At 36.2% G+C, this 23,045-nt stretch overlaps 1 protein-coding gene across 3 annotated transcripts; it reads left to right on the forward strand.

Moving 5' to 3' along the window:
• Positions 1-304: 304 nt before the first annotated feature.
• Positions 305-20,474, forward strand: LOC104898634 (lysophospholipid acyltransferase LPEAT1). Of its 3 annotated transcripts, XM_010685739.4 has the most exons (9): positions 305-1,103; positions 1,964-2,083; positions 2,171-2,208; positions 6,265-6,329; positions 6,418-6,486; positions 16,153-16,286; positions 16,370-16,510; positions 19,475-19,538; positions 19,866-20,474. In XM_010685739.4, the coding sequence occupies exons 1-9, from the start codon at positions 540-542 to the stop codon at positions 19,883-19,885; spliced, it is 1,215 nt and encodes a 404-aa protein (XP_010684041.2). In that variant the 5' UTR covers positions 305-539; the 3' UTR covers positions 19,886-20,474. The 3 variants fall into 3 exon arrangements, 2 of the variants coding, with proteins under 2 accessions (XP_010684041.2, XP_010684033.2); XR_790824.3 differs by lacking the exons at positions 19,475-19,538; positions 19,866-20,474 and adding an exon at positions 6,938-7,089; XM_010685731.4 differs by lacking the exon at positions 19,866-20,474 and having other exon boundaries at positions 19,475-19,815.
• Positions 20,475-23,045: the final 2,571 nt, after the last annotated feature.

The raw sequence follows: 23,045 nt of genomic DNA on the forward strand, positions 1-23,045 counted from the left end.
AAAAAAAATTATAACATTCCGAATTACGTAGCCAAAGTTATACACAAATTATATAATATAATAATTTAAATTGTTCATTCAATACGAAACTCTAATATTCGCTTATCCAAAGCTCGTTTTATACATTTAAATATATGAAGAACTCTATTTTTATAAAAAAATAATTAATTACATGATAATCTTATATGACGCGTTCTATATTCCCAAAAATTTCTTCTTTAAATATATATATTAATTTTGTCAAAAAAAATAAAAAATATATATATATTAATTGTTGGCTCTACCACTCTTTTTAAACACGGTACAAAATCAGCATAAACAATCATCACATATAATTTTCCTTTCTTCCTCCGTTTCCGGGCAAAGTCGCACACCCATTTATATTCCTTTCCTTTTCAAACTCTCATACTTTCCTTGAGAAGTCCCTCTTCAATGGCGATCATGTTATAACCCTTCAACATCTAGAGATTCCCATCAAAAATTAAACAGGAGCATAAATAGAAAGTGCACTAAACCAAAAAATACAACCAAGCAAAAAAATGGATACAGAGCTCAAATCTCTCAACCAAAACCAAAATCAAAACGAAAACGAAAACCATCCCAAGCAATATCAGCAAGAACCAATCGACAATGGTGATCTGCCGCTCCTGAAATCCGACTCATCACCATCTGATTATCAACGCACCAATCAAATCCCGGAAGAAAAACACTTTACTGCCGAGGAATTTGAGGATATCGAGAAAAAGTTCGCTGCCTACGTTCGGCACGACATTTATGGCCCAATGGGTCGCGGGCAGCTGCCGATGGCGGAAAAATTTTTGTTGTTTCTCGCAATGTTTACGCTCCTGCCACTCCGTATTTTTATTGGGATGAGCATTCTTGTTTTTTACTACATAATTTGTAGGATTTGTACTCTTTTTTCGTCGCCGTATCGTTTGGATGAAGGCGACGATCCTCAGCAGCAGCAGCAGCAGCAGCACGAGGACTACTCTCACCTAGGGGGCTGGAGGAGACAGATTATTGTTTGTTGTGGGAGGTTCTTGTCTAGGGCTCTCTTGTTCACTCTAGGGTTTTATTGGATTTCTCAAACATCCAGGATTCAGGTATCGTATTTTTCGTGGAATATTGTAGATAAATTTATGCCCTAAAATTGAACCTGAATAATTTTCTTTTTTTATTGTCAAAGTTATATGGGAAATTTACAAAAAACAAGCACTTTAATTGAAAACAGTACAATCAATATTGTTGCTCACAGTTTTCGGTTTTGGTGGAATATCAACTTTTTTAGATGAGTACATTAGCACATAAATATAAATTTTAACTTAGTAACAGATTAAGTGGTCATTTGTTTGCGTATAGGAAGTTATACTTTTATGGGGTGTTTAGTAAAATTGTTAGGCTGATCACGAGGACTTGAATTTTCTATGGGATACTGGTTAATCAACTTCCCCTAATTTTGGATTTTGGGGTGGATACGAAATTGTTCATACTTGGGAGGATTGAATAATTCTCTCTTAGTTTTTGAGCCTTTTGTTTTACGATGTCTGAGGTTTGAATATTAGATTTTGTTATCTCAATGAAATGGAAGTTCGAATTATTGCAATAGTATGTGTTAGTTTTTGATATTATTGCTATAGCTGAAGATTCCTTAATCTGTGCACATAACCTGAAAAGACATTTGCTATCAAATGGAGGTACAAATTGTTTGTACATGCTGAGAAATCTGTTTTACATCATGTTTGGTTCCTCCCTGCCAGAAGATAAAAGAGACACGGGAGATCCTTTTTGTTATAAAATAAGCAGGTGCTTTTGGGATATAAATTTTCCTGGTCCAAGTGACTATTGTCACACTCTAGAGCACCCTGCTAGTAGTTTACTGGTTTTGGTACATATGCAGAATTTAGCTGTCGAACCAAGAAAAGAGTTGGGCTTGAACTTTTGTTCATTTTTTTTTATTTACCAGAGTGATAGCAGAGATCAATTAGAGAACTCTGAAAGGCCTGGAGTAGTCATATCAAACCACATCTCTTATTTGGATATCTTGTACCACATGTCGACTTCATTTCCAAGCTTCGTTGCCAAGGTTTGTCATCTTCATTACCTTAAGAATTCACACTGACATGTGTCTTGTAATTTTACTGATATGATTTATCAACATTCTTTGCTGAAGAGATCAGTGGGTAAACTTCCTCTTGTTGGCCTCATCAGGTTAGCTAAACATCTTTTCCGTTACTGAATTTGAGAGATTAGTGTTATTGAACGTTTTATCTTGTGCATGTGCTATATTAATTGCATATTAGCTTCTGACTTTATCCAATAACTGTCCATGTACAACTTCACAATGGGGCTTAAACTTTACAAGAAGTGCAATTTGATTTAGTGACAGCAATTGTTGAATCGTATTTAATGCATGTGGAGTAGTAGTTTGCTGGTCTAAGTTACTCTGAAGTTGATCTGAAAAAACTAGAAAGGAGCAATTTTATAATATTCTGTTGCTGTTGTGTTGGAATTGATGCTAGAACAATTCGGAAATTCATTGGCCCCTTTATTGGTTTTGTTGCAAAGTTTTGCCATCTTAATCTTACTTCTGTTGAGCTAGCACAGACGGTCTTCAATTGTGCAAACTACTGCAAAGTTATATACATTATTGTGGAGTATCCTCTCTAAACTTTCCCATCATTTGCTATAAATTTATATTTCTTGTTCTTTTTTCACTTTTCCAAGATAGCCAGTGTAACATAAATACACTTTTGTTTCCTAGCATAGCTAATGCAAAATTCATCTACAACATTTTGCGAAATTTGTCAAAACAGACTTTTTAAATATTACATTTTGCGAGCAACCACTTTTTAAAAATTTCCTAGGAACTTAAGACCTGAAATGTAAAATTTTTTGTGAGAAACAATCGTGGTCTATTTTTCGATGTTGACCGACTTAAGTAAAGCACGTGACTTGCACGTGACTTGTGTCTTTGTAGCTTCCACCATCATTGACCTCTTAAAGCTTCTAAAAAGTAGCTTATTAGATAAAATTGGTCCAAAAGATAAGTGCCCATTTCCATATCCCAAGGAAAATTTGCATGCAGAAGAAAACCTAGAAAAAATAGAGAAAAGAGGTTGCTACTTTGGAGGATGAACTCACAAGGATCTGCATTAGCAATTCCATCTCTCTCTCCCAAGCAACACACCATCTCAGCCAAAAAGAAAACCGAAGCTGCAAGCAACAAATTTCCTTCATGGGTTGTCATGTGTCCAAGAGGTCCTCTTTGCACTCGCAACCCACAATCACATCTTATTTCGTTGATTTAAACCAGTATTGTTGCACAATTTCCCCAATTCAATCAAACAAAAATTTCGAACAAAACTCTAACTTTACAAAACTAAGTGTGTGGAGAAATAAGAAAAATTGAAAGAAGTAACTTACAATTGAGTGATCAAATAGTTAATTTGCAGCAAGAACAAACCCTGAATCTTAATCATAGTTGATTGGTCCAATTCAAAGAGAAATGGAAAATATAGTTTGCATACAAGAGGAGAGAGAGATGGAGTAGTTAATTAGAGGGGGAATGGAGTTGAGATCTAGATAGAGTTAGGTAAGAAGATGTGCCTTAAGTTACATCTAGGACACATGAGGGCCATCCGGAGTTTTTTGGTCATGCCCTTTTGGTTTTGCAAATGGACTAACTACCTTGTCAAGCCTTAATGAATGAGGTTTCCGAGCCCTACTAAGGAAGTTTGTGTTAGACTTCTTTGATGACATCGTAACATGGAATAAAAACTTAGGTCTTTTCGTTACATAACGCCTGCTATGTCACCTGTATTGAACATGTCGTTCCGCAAAATGCTATAAAGTAATGCTGAGATGAAAATCATGGCCTTCTCGCTGCAATGTCTGTTGCGTTAGAATGTATTTTTCTTCTCTTGTTACGTTCTCTACTTGTAAGCATTGGCCAAAAAAGAGACTGAAACCAAAAAACAACTACACACACCAAAGAAGGGAGAAAAATGTGACATGAGCTTTCATGTTGGGTTACGTATATGAGTTAGAGTTTATTTATATGCATAATGGGATAAAGGACTCATATTTTAAGTTATTTTTTGTTCGCCATATGTATAACCCGAGCATATGATAGTTTTGGTCATATTAAGGAATACTTGTTAAACTTCAAATGCAAAGTTCTCTTTATGTGTTTTTTTTTTTAAAAATGCACGCTGCTTAACCGCGTTCCATTTCATTCATTCTTTACATGTGTCATTGCGTCCAATGTTGCAAATGCTACCGCATTCCCAATTTCTTTCTTGCATCCTAGTCTATAGCAAGTTCCAAGAACAACATCAAGAGCATTTGCATGTGGTACTCATTGTCATGGCTGAACAGAACTTTTATGCAAATGAACAAAGATGTGAGTTAGGTGAGTGGCAGGTTGCCTACTTGGGTCATGTTGGTTCTGCAAAAGGGATGGCTTTAGATCTAAGCAACGTAGGTGGAGTGGCCAAATGGACTTTTGGGGTTGATGGGTTATGAAGTTCATTAAAGGGTGTGACCATTTAGTTTAACTTCAGACCAACAGTTGGAGAAAGATGCATTTGAATGAACTCTCAAGAAGGCCAATGACTATGCGCCTATATGAGTCCTTCAATATTCGTCCAAGTCTTCACCTTGGAGACCCTAGGGTATGGGCCGTGTTTTTCCCAAAGGGGCACTGCTTAGGGCCAGGTTCACATCTATTTCTGAGAAGGAATTGATGGGCATAGTCTTAATAGTTCACAAGAGGAGACAATATTTGGTGGCTAGAAAGCTTATCTAAATTGATCAACAAAGTCTGAAATACTCAATGGAGCAAAGAGAAAAGTGAGGTATGAGTAGAAAAAGTGGGTGAGTAAATATTCATGAGCTTCGAATTTGATATTGATGCTCTTTCAAGGGAGTTTGCTGGGCTCTTGGAGTATGGGGCCTTAATCAGTATCTGTGACACAATTTGGGGAGAGTTACGGTCCTAATTACAACCACAACATAAGAGTAAATATTGATAAGGAGTGAAAATTTGCAGTAGAAAATCTTCAATGTGCAAGGGTAAATTTCAGGTGACAGAGAGAGGGGAAAAGGCATTTAAGTGGAAGATGAAAGAGATGGGAGGAAGTAGTTGGAGAAGAAGTAAATTAGGGGCATGATTGTGATGTGCTTTTAAAAATGGGAGGGAAAAGATTTATAAGGGACTCCTTAATAGATGCCCACCTGACTAATTGTTAAATGGCCGTGCTACTAAATGTTTTGGTGCTTTAAAGTAGGCTCTTTTTAAAAGTTTTTAGTACGGTAGATTTTTCCAGAAGTGGTCATTTACTAGGTAGTTTTTCACAAAGAATCCTTTCGAAATTCTACTTTTAAATTAATCAGGTTGACGACTCATGGTTGACCAGAAGATGGTTAAAAGATAACAACTGTGACCAGCAAAGCTTGTCTTATAGAAATGGCTTGAGATAGACGGGAAATATGTATTTTATTTGTTTTGGATGAGAAAAATTTCCATTAAAAAGAAAAAGGAAGTTATGAAGGGGAACTAGAAGCCACTAGAATCAAGGAAAATAAGTAGAAAGAGAACTCCAATATTGCAATATATTAGAAATGGACACACTAGATAAAGTCTCATGAGGGTGATCCGAAAGAGAAACTAAGTACACACTTGATCCAATTAAGAAACCAAAGAAGACTGCTGATTGCAATTATTTTCATGTCACCTCTCTTCAACCATAGCATCCAGGCGTCCACATATAAGTAAAGAGCCAAGCTGCCACAGATTTTGATGCGCCTGATGGATTAAGAGGAATTTCAAAGATTTTCTTTTGCAGTATACAATCATTTTCATCTAAGTTATTAACCTCTTTGTTTGTGTTCCATGTGTTTTCTTAAAAAAACCAAGATCATCCTGACTGTTCGACATGTCCAACCAAGTCAGAATCTAGCAAAATCTGGTTCAAAACACCTTTTTCTCCTTTAAGAAGAATTGATAATGAACAGCTACTTTGCATGCTTACACTCGGAGGCTCGCAAATAATGGATTTGACAATTTTAGCATGATAAAAACTTAGTTCATCACATTTAGTTTTTTTCAGATCTCCTTCCATTCTTCCAGGTACTAGTGCCTCTAGAGATTTTGTTGGCTAACTGTTTTCATTTTTCAATGTGATTATTAACCTCAGTGGGTCTGGTTGTTAAATAATTAAGTTTATACTTTAACACTAAGTAGCATTCTCCTATCCTCCACAGCAAGTGCCTTGGTTGTGTCTATGTGCAGCGGGAAGATAAATCGTCAGACTTTAAAGGTGTTTCAGGTATTGATTGCTGTCAAAACTTATGCTATTCCCTTATAGTTATATACATAGAAATTTCCAACACCCTGAGGTCTTTAATGTTTTCCAGGAGTTGTGACAGAAAGAATCAAAGAAGCGCATGACATTAGTGATGCTCCATTGATGTTGATTTTTCCAGGTGATTACTCTTCATTTTACTGCAATAGTTATCCTAGTTATTGTTTGGTTGAGAATACTGTTTGTGAACAACCATTTATGATATTCAAATTTGGGCACAACCTGTGCTAAATCCACTCACTGGTCAGTAGGCTCAATAGGAAGAATGGGAAAGAAGCTTAGAGAGATGTTGTATTGATAATCCTAGATGGGTAAGGATAACTTTCAACTTTTGAGAGGCTGATAGTCTCCTAAGTCCTAATACAAAGGACTTGCTAATTTCAGAATGCCTTCTTCAATCTACTACTCTACTATTTATAGAGCTATTACAACCAAAGGATGCTTTTCTCTCACATGAACATGTTACATTTTCTCTCACTATAACCTACTATCTATATATTCCAGCACATCAGAATTGTTCTATAAGATTCTAGAAGGTTCAAGTAACAATTACTTTGGTACTCTTCTGCTAGGTAAAGCGTATGGGTGGCCTCTGTGGATGCATTGCATTACCCCCTCGCCAGACACTCACCTTATCCTCAAGATTGAAGTCAAGGCAGCGTTCTTCGATCTGAGTGAATTTCTCGCAAGTAGCTGCCATTTGATGAGGACTTCCAAAGAAGAAGTATCTCCCGACTCAATAGTCTGAACTCCCAATAAGTCTTAGGTGTAATTTTCAATTCTTTATGTGATGGTAACAAGGGTGGAGAAGGATTAGGGCCTATAGGATGATTTAGCTGAGAAACGTGAATAACTAGGTGAACTAGGAGGGCAAGCTTGTATGCAACGGATCCCCCTCGAGGTGTGACATGTTAGGTGCATAGAATCTGGTAGTTAATTTCTCAAATGGGAGACAAGCCAATGAATTTTTGGCGATATGGTCGGAGCTTTAAGTAGATTGTGTCACTCACCTCATCTGGTTATCTTGGCGTTTTCCATCAGCTAAAGTCTTCATTCGTTGTTGGGCTTTGATTATATTAGCTCTAAGATTATCGAAGATGGCTCACGTTCTTGCAGCTGGGCCTCTAAGGAGCCAAGCCGAACACTGCTTGTCCATGACTATGCTTGATGGGATAAGGGGATCACGACCATAGAGAGCTCGAAAACGGGTCATATTCATGGACATGTGTGGAGAAGTGTTGTACCAAATTTTGGCCAAGGCCAACCAATCTGCCCACAAGCGGGGTCTTTCTCCTACAAAACATCTTACATGTCTCTAAGCATTTGTTAACCACCTTCGATTGACCATCGGTGTGGGGGTGGTAGGTGGTGCTACACAGCAAGGAAGTATTGTGGAGACGGAACAATTTCTTGCAAAAGATACTGCCGCCCAATCTATTTGATGAACATCGTGGTGACAAATACAACAGTGAAGGGATGTTTGAGGCAAACAAAATGCCCAAATTTGGTGAGATTGTCATCCACAACCAAGATTGTATACCCTTAAGGCCTGTTCTCGTTAACTCATTTTCAGTTCAGTTCAGCTCTAATCAGTTCAGTTCAACTCCAATCAATTCAGTTCAGTTCAGCTCCATTCTTTTATAACCATTTTGTTAAATATTATTATTATGTTGGTATAATTTATTTTACTAATTACTCATTATTATTTATTTTTATATCACTACTATTAAGTATTATTATTATTATTGTTGTTGTTGTTTCTATATATTATTATTGTTTATTATAGCTTTACTCATTATTTACTATTATTATTAGGTGGAACATGGTTTAGGTCAAAGCACAAATAAACCCACGTTTTTAAGCCTATAAACCAATCAAATCGTGTCAAGACGGTTTATGATGTAATTTTCGCGGTCCAACCCAATCATTATTTTTATTACTAAATATTATTACATTATTAAATCTAATTATTAAAATAGTAATATTAATTTACTTCTTAGATATTATTGTTATTATATATCATCATCAAGTATTAATATATTAATACAAATAATATAAAATTATTATTATTAATTATCATTATTATCATTAATTATTATTATTATTATTAATTTATGATTATTAATATTATATATTTATAACTATCATTTAGAAATATCCAAAATACTATTATTATTATTCATTATTATTACTTATCATTATAATTATTATTTAATATTCATATTATTATTGTTTAAATATTATTTATATATTTATTACATTCAATTTAATTCAATTTAATTTAATTTAATTCAATTCAATTCAATTCAGTTCAGTTCAGCTGTTTTATGCTGAAGAGAACAGACCCTTAGATCTGGGTAAGCCCTCGATGAAATCTATTGAGATTTACTTTGGACCTATGTTGGCAGTGGGGCATTGGTGCTGGCAGGTGGGGCATTGGTGTACATACTGGCAGTGGCTTTTCGCATTTCGGGCCACAACCATTTGGCAGCGAGTTGGAAGTTTTTTTTTGAAGTCATCGTGCCCCCACATGGTGAATCATGGAATAATTGGAGAAGCTCATGGGTGAGGAGAAATGATAGAAATGACTTTTCGGCCTTTGTAGAGTAACTGACTATGGTGGACTTCATACCCCTTAATGATTTTTCCATTTTGGATATGAGACGTAAGATGAGAAATGAATTGGTCTTTGGCAAAGTCTTGTTCAAGAGAGGCCCAATTTGAAACTGGTTGGATATCATGGTTTCAAGAGATGGGTCAGGAATTTGACGCCTTTAAAGAGCTTCCGCAACCCGATTGGAGGCCTCGGGTTCATAGTGAATTTGAAAGTAGAAGCCCAATAATTTTCGGAACCACTTATGGTATTCTAGACCCACCTCTTTTTCACTCATCAAAAACTTCCGTATATGATAATAGTGCAGCCTAACAAAGTAATGGCGCCACTTTTGGAAAACACAGCCTAACAAATCTGGAGGCCCATAAAGCCTTAGTTCGGTCTTAATTTCCCCCTTAGCCCATATATGAAATGGCCACTATCACCTACTCATAAACATCTTCCAAAGGGGTTGAAAACATTGTGGAACGTTTTAAATATTATGCCACTTTTCCACGTTGAGCAACGCCTAACCATTGCTCATAAAGAGAGCCATCACGGATAGACCAGACCTATCGGCGAAGTAAGGTCTTAAGCTCCAGCAATTGGGTGAGTGCTCCCACTAGTACCAAAATAATGCGTCTTCCTCCAACGCACCACCACGACTTCCACCTTCTCCTAATGATCCAACCGTTGTGGATAACACAGTCATGTCTAGTTTCTTTAATCTCCAATCCGACCCTCCATCATAACCCCTAAGTGTTGGATGTGATGTTACGCGAGGTTAGATCGGACCTCATTCTGAAAAATCGATTTGTCCCTCCATGAATGGTGCCATCTCAGCATTCAAACGAGGTGCCATTAAATCACCTAGATGTCGTCGCTGCGAATCACCTAGATATCCTTCCTCAAGAAATCGCTCCTATGTTTTGAGCATAGCTCGATTGAATCTGCTTCCAAGAGCCACGAATTCCGCTCTTGCTCAATAGTTCCTACCCTTTGAGTAATGTTACTAGGTGCCATTAAATCACCTAGATGTCGTCGCTGCGAATCCACTCACTTGTCAGTAGGCTCAATAGGCAGAATGGGGAAGAAAGCTTAGAGAGATATTGTATTGATAATCCCAAAATGAGTAAGGATAACTTTCAGCTTTTGAAAGGCTCATACTCACCTAATACAATGTTTTGGCTAATTTCTGAATGCCTTCTTCAATCTACTACTCTGCTATTTATAGAGCTATTACAACTAAAGGACGCTTTTCTTCCGGTACAACCAACTATCTATGACTAATCAAATCTAACAGCAATATTCCAGCGCAGCAAATAACATAATCGTTCTATGGGATTCTAGAGGGTTTTAGTAACATTTACTTAGGTACTCTTTTAGTGTAGGTGAAGCGTATGGAACTATGGATTGCCTCCGTGTATGCATTGTACCACCTCTTAACTAAAAACAATATGACTAATGCTCATTTATGTGCCTAGTTTCTTTTGATGACCTTTGTAGTCTAAAAAAGACGTGAATTATGAAGTTGCGGAAAAATCGATGTTGCATATATTTCTTATCCATGCATCAATGTACATACTTAATGCTGTTTGAACATGATCTTTGCTTTTTGTGTTTGGAAAGATATGTTCTCCTCTACGACTTTTTGTAGGTATCTAAATTCCTTGATTTGTTATCCTCTTTCTCTAAGCGGTATCTCTGACCTATTCCCCATTTAGAACCCCTGCCATAGTTCGAAAATTTGGTTTTGGTAACGGTTGCGGTATCGCTGGAAAGAAACGAACATGTTCATCATAGACCGCGTCATGCTCGTCACGGCAAGAATTTGGTTTTAAAACTTTTCAGATTTTTTTATAATTGTACCCAAATATTAAAGATGGGCTGATGCTTCTATAGCTCCTTATAAATGGAAGTATACTTTGGCCCAAAAAGAAATAAAAATTTGGGAGTCAAAGCATGAAAGGAATTAAAATAAAGAAAATAAATGAAAATAGAAAGAAATAAGATTGACAGCAACACGTTTTAAAAAAAATGATGGAGAGGGTAAATAAGGATGTGGGACAGAGGATTGGAAAAAAGGAAATAAAAGAAAAAAACTGAGATGAATTGATATTAAGGGGTAAGGGTAATTTAGGGAGTCTCTTCATTAGTTAGCTTGAGGAATAAGTTAGATAGTACGAAAAGAAGTCTATAATTTGTGGTAATGAGAAAGAAGAAAGCATGTTAATATTTATAAGAAAATTGCGTGAGCTTTTAAGAGTTGAATGGTAGAGAACAAGCCTAACTATCCTTTATATTGGTGTAATTTCAGTTTATGAATCAATTATACTTTTTCTTTCTTAATCTCTGCCATTAAATAGTGTCAAACTATGTATATTTCATAGCATAAGGGTGTGAGAGAAAGGAGAGAGAAAAGGAAATAAAAAAAGAATATGCTCCACAATTGTCAAAGCACGTCAGAAAAGATAAAAAAAAGCAGAAAAAGCACAGCCACACATAGGTGAGAGAAAAGGAAGACAAGATCAAACAAAAGAAAGAGAAGATGAAGATCGAAGAAGATAATGCCAGAGAAGATGAAGATCGAAGGGAGGACCTGAAAACGCACGAGTCGGCCTCGATCCGGTGAAATACGGGCAAGTTTGGTGCGATGCGGCCGTATCGGATGATACTTGGTATGAATCGGTAAATATCGGTTCGGTAACTTGAATATCTGTTCCAAAACGGCCGAACCGAAATGGAACGGTCACGTTCTCAAACTATGACCCCTACCACCATCTCCTTCATGCCAGTACCACTGTTGCAACCGTAAATCACACATTATTTTAATTTCAATCATCCATGGAATGTGTAGATGAGAAAATTATCTCCTTCATGCGAAGATTCGTTGCTCCTTGGCGTTGGTAGGACATATTTCAACGGCATATTCTGCAATTATGCAAAAAATTACACTAGTGGTTAGTCAAATCAAATATTTAAGTAGCTAGATAGATTTGTGTTGCTTAATTAGAGTAATTAGTTAATACCAATGCTAAGGTCACCTCTCTACCTTTTATACTGCTGTCTCTACATGATTTATGGATGTCTCTGTCCATCTCCTTCTCTATTTATATCCTCTTAACTACAAACTCACATGCCCTCAACTCTTCTAATTAACTCTATCAATAGAATACATAACTAACCACCCACATCAGATGTCACTCTCAGCTGCGTCAACCCTTTTTAGATCCTCTCCTTGCATAAGTGATAAGCTGATGCGCACCAATATTGCCACCTTGTCCTCTAAGTAAGAATTTCAAAGTAGCTGTAAAGGCGGGAAGACCCTTCCATTAAACCAAAACTTTCAAAGTGAAGTGAGACGATGCTCTAATTTTTTTATTTCCAATAGAATCTCAGGTTTTTCTCTAAGTTGATATCGCCTCTAGTGCCGGGGGATAGTATAGTTGAGTTTTAAATGAATTTCAGTTATAGCTTGTAGTTGAAGTTTGTATTCCACCTGCCGCACCTTATGTAAGATCTCGAAGGCCCATAGTACGTTGCACCTAACTTATTAAAGGGTCTTTTAGCCACGTGCCTCAAGAGTTGTAGTTTCAGGTAAATCGAGTCAATCAAATGCATGTCTTGTAGACTAGAAACAACAATGAGGAAAGAGGACGCCCTACCATAGAGAGTCTTAACTGGAATGCGCTTAGTGGAATAATTAATCGAGGTGTTGTACCAGCATCATAACCTCGCCAACTAGGTGGCCCATCTCTTAAGGTGACCTTCAATAGAACACCTCATATTACTCCCTATCTGATTGTGGGAGATAAAATGGAGTTTAATCTCTTGGAGCTTGAAAAGCTCCTTCCAAAACAAACTGATCTAAAAACTATTGTAGATGGATATACATGGATTCTTACTATCTCCTCGAATACAAGAGCCATTGAATGGACTGCGAAGTTGTGTTTGAAGAAAATGGTTATATTTGGTAAGCCTATCACTACCTAAGTCTCGAGGCCTTTAGATTTGGGTAGGCCTTCAATAATGTCCATTAAGATATCCTCCCATACGAGAAGGGATGGTAAGTTGTTGTAAGAGACCAACGAGCTTAAGGGTGGAGTGTTTTATTGTGATAGATAAGCATCAAACGTCATAATACCTTGTAACAACTTTATCCATGCATGGCCAGTACCACTCTTGGACTATATCCTTGGGTAGGTTTTGAAGTCATAGGAGTGTTCCCATAAAGGGTATCATGGTTTTCTTGAGTGGAGTGCCAACCAAGGAAGTATCATCGGTTATGATCAAATTCTCCTTCTACCCCAGGAGTCATAGTCCAATCTATGCTTGGATGTCAGTTTAAGTTGTTTACACCTTGGTACAAGTATACCATGACTCACCAATGAATTTCGCGTATGTTTTATATTCTGTTGTCACCTAAGTGTCATCACTCATCACATTGGTGAGTCATGGTATACATGTACCAAGGTGAGAATAAGGGGGAAATGGCTATGAATGACAAGTCCGCCTTTAAACAATAAAATACATGGGTTCTTGTCGTGGCTCTTTCCAAGGTCTAAAAGGCTTGAATACCTTCTGTAGTCCAATGGAAATGGTCTTTCTTCAACTAGTCTTTGATGGCGTGAGCAAGATTTTCTAAATATTGGATAAATATTATGTATTTTCTATGTTCTTTGAGGGTCTAAGGTAATGGCTAATGCGCTAATCGTCTAATTCACCATGGTCTTGGTAAGAGCTGAGGTTTGAGTTGAGTTATCTATCGTTTCTCTCCCAATTTCACACTTCTTCAAGTTGATGCTTAGCGAAAAGGGCTAATACCTTAGCTAAGTGTTATCAATGCTCATCTAGAGACTTGATACACAATCACATATCATCAAAGAACACAAAAACAAACATCTGTAGTATGGCTTGAACACTTTAGTCATTGGGGCTTGAATGTGGGGTATTAGTAGAGCTCTAACCCTTTTGGATGTCATTCGGGTCCTGTCAATTTTGGATCAGTTCAAATCGGATCTTAATCCTTTTTGAGTTGGGGTCATTATATAGTTGAATTTCGTTCGAGTTGAGTCAGTTTTGGGTCGGGTTTCATTAGATTCAGGTTCTCAGGTGGGATTCATTTTGAACGGGTTTTGTTTGGGTTGGGTCAACCTCGGATCGGGTTTGCTAGGATTGGGTTACATTGCTAATTTCTTGGGCCATGTTTCAAAGTTGGAAGTGAAAAAAAAAAAAAGACGGAGGAAGTGTATTTTAGTAAAAATGAGTTTAGTTCAATAAAAAAAATGTTAAATCCAGTAGGTCTAAGCTCGACAAAAATAAGTCATAAAAGAGTTCAAAACACAATATGCTGCCTTCGTTCATTTATAATCGGCGCACTTTGTACTTGACACTATTCACATACTTGAGTTTAACCATTGTTTTCGATTTATGCACAAGGGAATAAAATACCATGTCCCATTTTGTTAGATTCATAATATATATCAATATCAACTTTGTATACTTCTTGCTCGTATGCAATTAATTATATGCCCATGAGTTTAATTTTTTTAATTAATTAATAATTATTATGGGTAAAAACAACAACCATAAAGGAACATAAAACGACTAGCCACTGTCAGTAACCATGTTGCGACTTGCTGTACCCTTTGAAAGACTTTCAACGTTACCAATATTCAAACTCTTCAAGTTCTATTGAAATTTCGAGAACTTTGCCACATCAAAAGTGAAAAAACACACCGCCCATTTCGCAATCCGTACACCTCCAAACACAAACCTACCGTCATATAAAGAAATCAACAATCCCGAAAAAAGGTTACCTTCACACAAGGATCGACTTCCATAACCATCGATTAAAACCAAACAAACTAAAAGAACTCCTAAGCACCTAATAACCCGCATAAAATCATTATGTTTCAATTAGAACGAAAAATATGTGAAATAGTCATAACAAGTTGGGTCAAACAGGTCACATACTCTAATTGGTTTGGTTATATGTCAGTTATTTATCTGGTTGAATTTATTTCGGTTTGTTATTAATTTGGCTGTAATCAGGTCGAAACACGTCGAGTTAATAAGAAGTCGGGTTAAAAAGAAGTGGAGTCAATATTATTGGGTCAAGTTTTTGTCACGGGTTGAGTTGTTCTCGGGTCGGACACATATCTTGTTCGGGTTATATTATTTGGTCAGATTCATGTTACAAGTTGAGTCTGGGACTTGGGTCGGTTCCGGGTAACCGCTTCTCGGGTTATAACCGGGTTGAATGCGGGTCAGTTCGGTCAGTTTCACGAGTCAGGTTAGAAACTAACAGCTCCTAATTGAATTTATTTTTTGGTAGCCAGAAACAGAACATAATGGTTTATATGAACTAAATTGAATTACTCAGTTTGTTCCTTTTCTGTTTTCTTTCTGAAAGGGGGGCGGGGATACCAAAAAATAATAACAAACCGAGAATTGAATCTGTTATAAAACTGACCTGGAAAGAGAAGCAGGTCAACACAACAATGGAGTAAACTCTAAGAAGCAACTAAAGCAGCAACTTGCTAAGATAAATACAAAGATAAAGTATAACAAGAATAGAAGAATAAGATTATAATAGGCTGAGCAGTTAGCTAGTAGTATTGATTCAAGAATGTAAAAAGATAGATTCACAACATTCAAGAGGCCGGAACCCTCCCTTACAGCAAAATGAAAAACTCTCAACTTCTGGATGGTTCTAATCTTTCTATGCTCTATTTTTTTCCACCAGATCATTCATCCTCTCTACAGCTGTCACGTCTCTCTCTACGGTTATTCCTGATTATTCCCTGTCACTGCTAGGTGTCCTAGTCCCACCTGCTACACTATCAGCCTCAGTATTTTCACTTCCAGAATCAGCATCAGTATTCTCACTTCCAGAATCAGCCCTATTGTCAGCAGCAATCCTTTTGCCCTTTGACTTTCTCCTTGCATAAATTAGCTTGATAGGTGGCCTGGTATATGGGTGCATAACAGAATCCTGGCCAGGTTAGAATGAAGATGGTACTGCCTTCAATAAGGCTGTAGCTGATTCTTATTGGTGGCTAGTATGTATCTAAGATGATTGATCTCCTATGATCTAAGTGTTCACTGCTTCATTGGTACTTTTAATTTTCATGGTGCATACTTGTTTATTTATATTTTGTACTTTTGATTGATGTTCTTACCACTTTGCAGAGGGGACAACTACAAATGGGAACTTTCTTCTTCCTTTCAAAACTGGTGCTTTCCTTGCAGGAGCTCCTGTTCTTCCTGTGATCCTTAGATATCCGTATCAAAGATTCAGTCCTGCCTGGGATTCGATATCTGGAGTGAGTTTCTATTGCAAATCATAAAATTCTATAAATAAATTAGCGGTTATGCTTTAAGCTATAATTGGATCTCTTCTTTTCAGGTAAGGCATGTAATTTTACTCCTATGTCAATTTGTAAACTTTATGGAGGTAGTGAGGTTGCCTATCTACTATCCCTCAAAAGAAGAGAAGGATGATCCCAAACTCTATGCCAATAATATGAGAAAGTTAATGGCTAACGAGGTATGCTTATTGTTATGACCAGTTAACGAAGTTTAGTAAGTTTGTTAATTTCAGCTGAGAAAGTTCAAAAATTTTCCTAGTTGCTGCTTGATTTGAATCGTTCCAGATTCGTCTAGTTCCCGTGGGTTCAGTTAGATTTTTTCTTTTCTTTTTGTGGTCATTGACTTTCCAATTTTTGAATGTCTTAGTAAGAATTATTGTCCTGTTCAAGCTTTAGGCTGCAGTCATTAGTATCAGATTCAACCATTTTGATTTTAAGTTTATGAAACATTATATGTGGAATTTCAGTTGCACCTTGATTGCACGACCACAACTCTTTGAACAGTAATGAAAATAGGGTAGTGCCATAGTGGACAAATGAAGAGGATCTGCTGCATCATGACATGTTTTTTGGCAACTTTTTACCTATTAATGAAAATAGTTTATTTTTTTGATGATAAAAATGTATCCTAGTAATAGATAGGAACAAGTTGTACAACCTAGAAGCACAAGTTTTTTGATTGCAAAGCAGAAATAAGTATCCCAAGGCAATAAACAGAAAACCTCGTGTTGCAACCCCCCACATTTTCAGTTTTTTTTTTTTTTTTTTTTTTCTGTAGCTGCCTCCAATTTGAAAACCTCGTTGAAGTTCAGAAAAGCCAAAGCAGTTAAGTTATTTGCACTTTATTTTCTTTTCGAAGACCACATACGTGCTTTTGAAATAATAAAATAAATCTTAAAGCCTCCCATTACCCCTCGTTCCCATGATTCCGCTCCCAGCCATTGCTTTAATGCTTCCCCTCTTTCAACCTCCCTTCATAATAACAAACCATCCCGTCCACCTCGACCTATGCCCCACCGGCCACCTGAACCAAAATCCCAGCCCATTTCTTGTTCTCTCCTCTAGACCAGGACAATCACCCAACCTGAACCACCCCATCACTGCCATAACCCATGATCACCAAAGTCCCATTGTTACCACCACCAAGTGCTAGGATGTTACTCTATCTTCTTCATGATATACACATTTTGAATGACCATCTTCTCTTTGCATCTGTATGTGAGATGATATTAGTGTCAAGGTTTATCCATAGCACTTAGAAGTGTTCCTTGTCCACTTTGCAGCATGATGTGGTGATGTGCTACTTATATGATGAGGCATTTTTATGGTTTGCCCAAGTGTTTTCTGCAAACTTTTCCTTTTAGTTACAAAGGATGTTTGGAATTCCTTATTTTCTCAATAACTTTTTCTTACCTGTCAAAAATCAATCCTCCGCAAAGCGGGTTTTCGCCAATATAGCAATCCAAAACCTGATCTTTTTCTTCTAAAGCTGAACATTTTTATTAATTCTGGATTAAAGGCTACTCGAATTCACACACTAAGTATAGCATTTTGTGTAATAATAAGCTATTATGTGAACCTTCCTAAACAAAACTCTAAGTATTGAATTCTTTAGATGTAACAAGATTTTCTGTTTGAACTTAAACATCAACTTTTTTCTGCTTTGCTACAATATATATGAATTAGCATGGCCTATGCAAGATGAGATTGTTTATGATCGCCGGTTGGTATCGTGTTGGTGTATGGGAGTCGAATTAAGGTTAATGCTAAGTTGGAAATGTGAAGACAATCGCCAATATCGCAAAAGGTTGAGGCTATAGGCTAAGGTGGAGTGAATTGGAGTAATAGAATGCCAGTATAGGTATTGAAAAGGAATTAAATGACTAACGAGGATGTAGTAACTTTAAATGGTAAGGATATACTCCTAAGTGCGTCTTTTAAGTGTTTTGTGTTCGATTTTTCAGAATGGAGATACTGGCCAATATATGACTCATAGACTATTCACCGGTTCCAAATTGGATTAGATTGGACCAACCCGGACCGGACCAAAAACTGGAAATTCGAAAATTCAAGACACGAACACCCGGACGATTATACTAGGATTATGACCGGACTAGACCAATAAATCCGGTCCAAGACACAGACCGGAATATTTTGGACCGGTTTCCTACATTCCTCTTAACCTTTTGTAATAGTTTTTACAAAATATGGAAAAAGAAAAGAAAATTGTGAACAAAATTAATTGTACAACACCCTTTTTAAAAGTCTAAATAGCTGTAATATAATATTTGTATCCAACATATTGAAAGAAAAAACCATTCACATTAGTTGTTTATATGCATATTTTTAAATACAACTGGTCTGGTCCAAATCGGACCAGAAACCAGAAAATATTAAATAACCCGGAGACCCGACCAGATATCTTAGGTCTGGTCTAGTCTGGTCCGACGTTGGTCCGGTCATTCCGTTCCTGACCATTTTTTGAACACGCATACTCATGGGATTAGGTCTGGCTGGCTCCAATAGGAAGTTTCACAACTGGGATCTTGTGTGATCACAGCGTTTATTACTATACCAGCGTTATTCAGTGGTGATTAGCATATTAGACGTTGTGGATTGATTATGTCGAGTAGAGTTGCGCAACTGGGATATTGTACTATCGTAACTTGAATTCTTAGGGTCTTGAACCTGAAAATATCCGACAAGAACTCTGACCCATTTTATCCGTTTGACAAATCTTCTCTTACTGTAAGCACAAGCACAAAGTATGATTCAACAAATATGGTCTGCTCTAATATTTGTTCCCAGTTAGTTCTGAAATGTAAATTGTGTTGGCTGGTATCATCTTCATGATATTTTATGAGTTCGATCTAAGCTGGGATCATTGAGTATGGCTCAATGTAAAGATTGGGCTATCATCAATCATCATTGATGTTCATCATCGATGTGACTACTCTCAATAGAAACTGTCAGGAACTCCTATTGTTGTTTATATATGTTTTCGTTTAACAATGTTTAGACCTAATAATAACTCCTGAACTTGAAGCACCATCTGAGGCTTTTGGCATCTTGAGCATATTGGCTTTCTCTAGCTTCATTTGCAAGGCATCTCTTTTTGATATGATGTTTCTGTTTGTTTGCAGGGTAATTTGATACTATCAGATGTAGGATTGCCAGAGAAACGAACATACCATGCAGCTCTCAATGGTAATAATAGCCTGCGTAGTGTTTTCCATCAGAAAACCGATTGAATCTATTTCGTTGCCTCCCCAATTGATACCTAGCTTCTGTTAGTCAGTCTTACTGATATTTATGATGAGTGTACGGCCATCTGCAGCCGTTTGATATATACATGCAAACTGGAGTTATGTGTGGTGTATATCATATGTGTATTTATGTACTAATGTCACCTTCCCATTGTGTCAAAAATTTTAGAGGCTATCCTGGGTTTTCTTTTATGGTTTTAAGTGATTAAATTCCTTAAGACTGTTGTGCATACAGTAAATCTGAATTGACTTTCTCGTCTTCCTGCAGGTTTTTTATGTCAAAGATAATTTGGGTTCGCCTCTGTATATTCATTGTCTTGTCTTTTATTTAAGGAAGTTATAGGGGAAAAAAAAGAAGAAAATATACATTAAGTTATTAGTGCATTCTCACAATGCCCTCTAATGAGAATGCTGAATTTTGGGTTTCTGATGATACTTTGGTAAAGAGGTGGCAAACAAGCGCTCATTACCATCATTCTCTCATCATTTCGAGGGTTTCGAGATCCAGGATGTTTTTATATCAAGTGAAAAAGCCTCATGTCTTGTTATGGAGTGGGGGTTGTTTTGCTTTGATTCTCTCTAAGGATCCTTCCAATGCGGAAAAAAACATCAATGTTAGTTATAACGAAGTAGCTAACATATAAAGCAGTTTTAAGGTAAGAGACCCTCTTGGTCGGGTATAGGATACAAAGAGCATTCCACTGTTTTTTGGGGGTACGGGTTCATGTATCTTCTACTTCATATTAAATTGACTTGTCATATTGTTAATTGTTGTTATACTAGCATTAACCAGCCTACAGTGTATAAAATATATAGGCTTATGACTTTTGTGGGTCTCCCTACTATTATTGATTATTCACACCCTTATACCATTCAACACCACGGTCTTTTTTTGCGTACTCATTCCGTCCTATTGATCAATTTATCTGACGCTGCTATTGTTTTTGAGCCCTTAGTTAGGGATTAAATAGTCTGATTTTATCGTTATTGGCAAATAGAAATGTTATTGCTTTAATTTTTTTTCCTATTCAATTGTTTGATTTTGACCTTTGCACTATTGCTTTCAATTTTCTAATTAGTATATAGAAACAAATATTATCATGTAAAATGTGGTTAAATGTATATTTTCATAATAATAACTTATTGTTAACTATTACTAAGTGATAAATTAAGATTTTAATTGTCCAAGTTGTGCATGGACAAGTGTGAAAGTGATTGAACAATTTAATAAAAACAAAGATATTATGATTTTCTTTTGGAAGAATTTAAATATTTTGATGTATATACATTTTAGGAATGTACTTTCTTCGTTTTTTTTTTGTTCCTGTTTATTCATTGGCAAGTTTCAATATGTTCCTATTTTGAATTTCTTTTTTTTTACATAAAGTAATTTTATGGCTTAAATTCTCATTGGTTTTATGTTGTAATAATTGTGTTCACTATTTAATAGCCAATTTTTTTTTTAACTCTTTTACCCTTTTAATTGTTGTTTTATTGGTTGCCTAACATATACTAACCTCCGTTTCTTTTTAAGTGACACACTTTTTGTTTTCACGTTTGCCAATGCATTATTTTATTAGAGTAACCTATAATAAGAAGCTGCAACTTGTAAAAATATTAAGTCACCTCATACATATTAGGAAACTTATAAGGTGAAGGTCAGGGTATAAGTAAGACTATTAGAGTTGCCTATGTAGAAGGTGCGACTCGTACAACTCATCTGACAGAGGGTAATAAATGAACGGAATGAGAATTTTAATTGTAATGTTATAAGCGAAGCACCCTTAGAATTTCCATGGGGAGGTAATTTCAACCTTCATGTTTGTGTTTTTTTTTTCATGGGAAAGCAATCTCACCCCTAACCATATGTTTTTTCCTCCAAGGGGAAACAATTTGCAATAACACTCATTACCACTTACAAAGTGATATTGCATGGGTATGAAAATTTAAAAAGAAAACTAGACATTTTAAGATAAATTAGCATTGCCATGGAAATGAACAATGTTTACAAATTTACACATATATTCATTCCCATTACCACCATTTAAAACCAACTACTAAACGGCCGGGTAAGCCTATCAAGTAGTCTCATACATATTAGGCGATTTAATGGGTGTTATATCGAGTTAGAACCCAATTTTGATATACCTAATGATCACCTAATAAGTAGACTAATATGTATGCGGTGACTCGATAGATTTACGAGCCACACTTTACACGTCACCCTGATAGTCCAACTTATTAGGGTAGAAGTTGGACTTTAGAGTCCCTTGTGTATAAAGAGTGACTCGTAAATTTATTGAATCGTCTCGTACATATTAGGCGCCTTACTAGGTGTTTTGTTGATTATCATACCAACCTTACTAATTTAATTATAATTTTTTTTTTTATAAAGAGTACCTTTGGTCTAGTGGCATTAACTTTTGCTGCCATTATTCCAACCGAATTTAGCAAAGAAAGGCCAGACACTTCTGCTGCCTTCATGAACGCAAACCTTGATAACGAAAATATGTATGGCAGATTTGTAGTCGTATTGTTTCGCCTACGCGGGATGAGTGCGTATTTCACTAACTCATTGTAATGGTTTTATTTTAAACGTTTTTGAAGTCGCCAACAAGTCTTTAACGGTACTCATAAACCTAATTGAATACTGAAAAGCCTTGGAACAACTTTGGGACTTATACAATGCAGATTTTTCCGACATAACTCCATAGATGGTCAATGAACCAAAAATTGAGTTTGGGGGTAAAGGTACGAACACGGTCAGGAACCACGTTCATCCGTTGCTGGCCTCTACTTAATATTGATTCATGTCAATTTTTATGTATACGATTAATCATAAAATATTTGTATGCACTCTAAAAATAATTTATTTTAGATTAGTTCATTAAACACATGAAGAACTATCTTTTTAGTTATATGTTATTGACGAGACGTTGTAAACTCGTTAAATATAACATAAATTACCTAAGATAGGATAAGTATGGTCGAATTCACAAGGGAGTAGGGTTAATGAAGGGTTAATTTGCTTATTACAATGAGCTAAATCTATTTTTGATTTTTTTGAAAGTTCAACAATGATTCTAAAGTCTAAGTAAACTTGGTTATTAGCATATTAAATTAACAAGTCAATTAAATGAGATAAATGAGGGTAAAAGAACTAGGGGATTCACCAACATTCAATACAAGAATCCAATCATCAAAATCAAGGGGAAACAAATGAGGGTTCACAAGGGGAAAAATCACGCATATGAGAACTCTAATTACTCTCTCGAGCTAATTAGAGAAGCTTGATTAGTTACTCATTACCTATTTTCATGGCATGAACAATTAATCTAGCTAAATCAAGCACAATATGATTAATCAAGCTTCCTTAAACTAGAAAATACCTATTTTTCATGGAGATCATAGTCTAGAAACCAAATTCCTAGCTTCATCTCTCAATCCT

The sequence above is a fragment of the Beta vulgaris genome, chromosome 1 (genome assembly GCF_026745355.1).
Source record: "Beta vulgaris subsp. vulgaris cultivar EL10 chromosome 1, EL10.2, whole genome shotgun sequence".
Classification (NCBI taxonomy): Eukaryota; Viridiplantae; Streptophyta; class Magnoliopsida; order Caryophyllales; family Amaranthaceae; genus Beta; species Beta vulgaris.

Excerpts from the sequence above, each read along its gene's own strand:
- LOC104898634 (XM_010685731.4), top strand. The coding sequence starts at position 540 with ATGGATACAGAGCTCAAATCTCTCAACCAAAACCAAAATCAAAACGAA. Across the intron at positions 6,330-6,417 it reads AGACTTTAAAGGTGTTTCAG|GAGTTGTGACAGAAAGAATC; the intron begins GTATTGATTGCT and ends AATGTTTTCCAG. Across the intron at positions 16,287-16,369 it reads CCTGGGATTCGATATCTGGA|GTAAGGCATGTAATTTTACT; the intron begins GTGAGTTTCTAT and ends TCTTCTTTTCAG.